This window comes from Cyprinodon variegatus, unplaced genomic scaffold (genome assembly GCF_000732505.1).
Source record: "Cyprinodon variegatus isolate N-32 unplaced genomic scaffold, C_variegatus-1.0 Scaffold461, whole genome shotgun sequence".
In the NCBI taxonomy this organism is placed as follows: Eukaryota; Metazoa; Chordata; class Actinopteri; order Cyprinodontiformes; family Cyprinodontidae; genus Cyprinodon; species Cyprinodon variegatus.
The window spans coordinates 295,745-297,057 of NW_015150914.1; the positions used below are offsets into that span (position 1 = coordinate 295,745).

The 1,313-nt window shown below is 39.0% G+C and overlaps 1 protein-coding gene across 1 annotated transcript in view; it reads right to left on the reverse strand.

Moving 5' to 3' along the window:
• prkaa2 (protein kinase, AMP-activated, alpha 2 catalytic subunit) overlaps positions 1–1,313 on the reverse strand; it is a 23,412-nt gene that overhangs the window by 17,236 nt on the left and 4,863 nt on the right. The window contains exon 3 of the mRNA XM_015389465.1: positions 604–697. Coding sequence (XP_015244951.1) covers positions 604–697 — 94 coding nt within the window. The remainder of the gene's footprint in view (positions 1–603; positions 698–1,313) is intronic.

Consider the following 1,313-nt stretch of genomic DNA (forward strand, 5'->3'; position numbering starts at 1 on the left):
ACTCCCTGCCAGCTCCCAGATCAGCTTCTCCGGTTGGTTGATGCACCGCGTCCAGCAGCTAAAGTTCAATTTTACCGACTCCAGCAGCTGCTGCGTTCGCAGCGCGTCGCTGCTCCTCCTGCTCAAAACGCGCTGCAGGACCTTTTGCCTTCATGCATGTCAACCATTGACTTTGCATGTAAGCTAGCTGCTTCTGCTGCCTCTGCTGCTAGCGGTCTGAACGTAGCATAATGATACAAAAGTAACTTAAAAATAGAAAAAAAAGCCTTAAAAGTATAAAAGTATCAGAGCACATAATCAATTCCTAATAGTTGTCATTTCAAACCAAAAATAATTGAGTAATGTTTTTTTGATTTGAAGAAGATTCCTCCCCCAGATTCTAATAACACTGGGAAACTTTATTATATAGTATTTCCAAAAAGACACATCCTAAAGACTGAAGTCCAATTTATGGAAAAATATGTTTTGATTTTGCCTGAATTATTAGAATTATCTTAATAAAAATGTCCAAAGGTTTAAAAAAACAGATTTAATACCAATCTATAACCTCTTCAGTGGGTTAACCCAAATCTTTATTATTTTGCCAAAAAAAAAAAGCAGTACCCTTCCGTTTTTGCAGATGTAGTCGAACAGCTCCCCTCCGGACACGTACTCCATAACCATGAAGAAATCTGTCGGTGTGCTAATTACCTGGTAGCTGGGAGAAAAACGGCAGGTTGTGTTAACATGAACTCTGCTCCAAGTATCTAAAGTCAGTTTAAAAACAGGACAACATGCGCAGCTTAAAAACAAGCACTAAACGTAGCAGGGCTTGACTGAGCAATGCTTTCATAAAGGTCATGTTTATTACACTGCAAGGCCAACCTGACAAACTGCTGCTTTAGGGAGATAGTGCTCTTCATTCCTGTTAGTGGAGTGTTACAAGCCCAGCACCGGGGGGGGGGGGGGGGGATAAATCCAAAATAAATCACAATCCTTTCTCCTCTATGTAAACACACAAAGCTTTTCCAGACTAATGAAATCAACATAATAAAGTAACTGAGCTTGGCCTTTTCTGCCAACATCTGGGATGAATTAGAACGCACCTTCCTTTGGTCTACTGGCTCATCAGTGGTTGTTGTTGTATAGATGCTGTTAACCAGATCAGGGCAAAATCTATGCAGTATTTTAGCAGCCGATTAATCTAAAGATTGAGTGTTTTGACCATCAATTGATCTAAAATGAGATAATCTTTGGGAAACTATAAAACAAAAAACATTTTAAATGGCAAAACTTGTCAAATAAAAAACAATTTTTACCTACAATAAAGACAT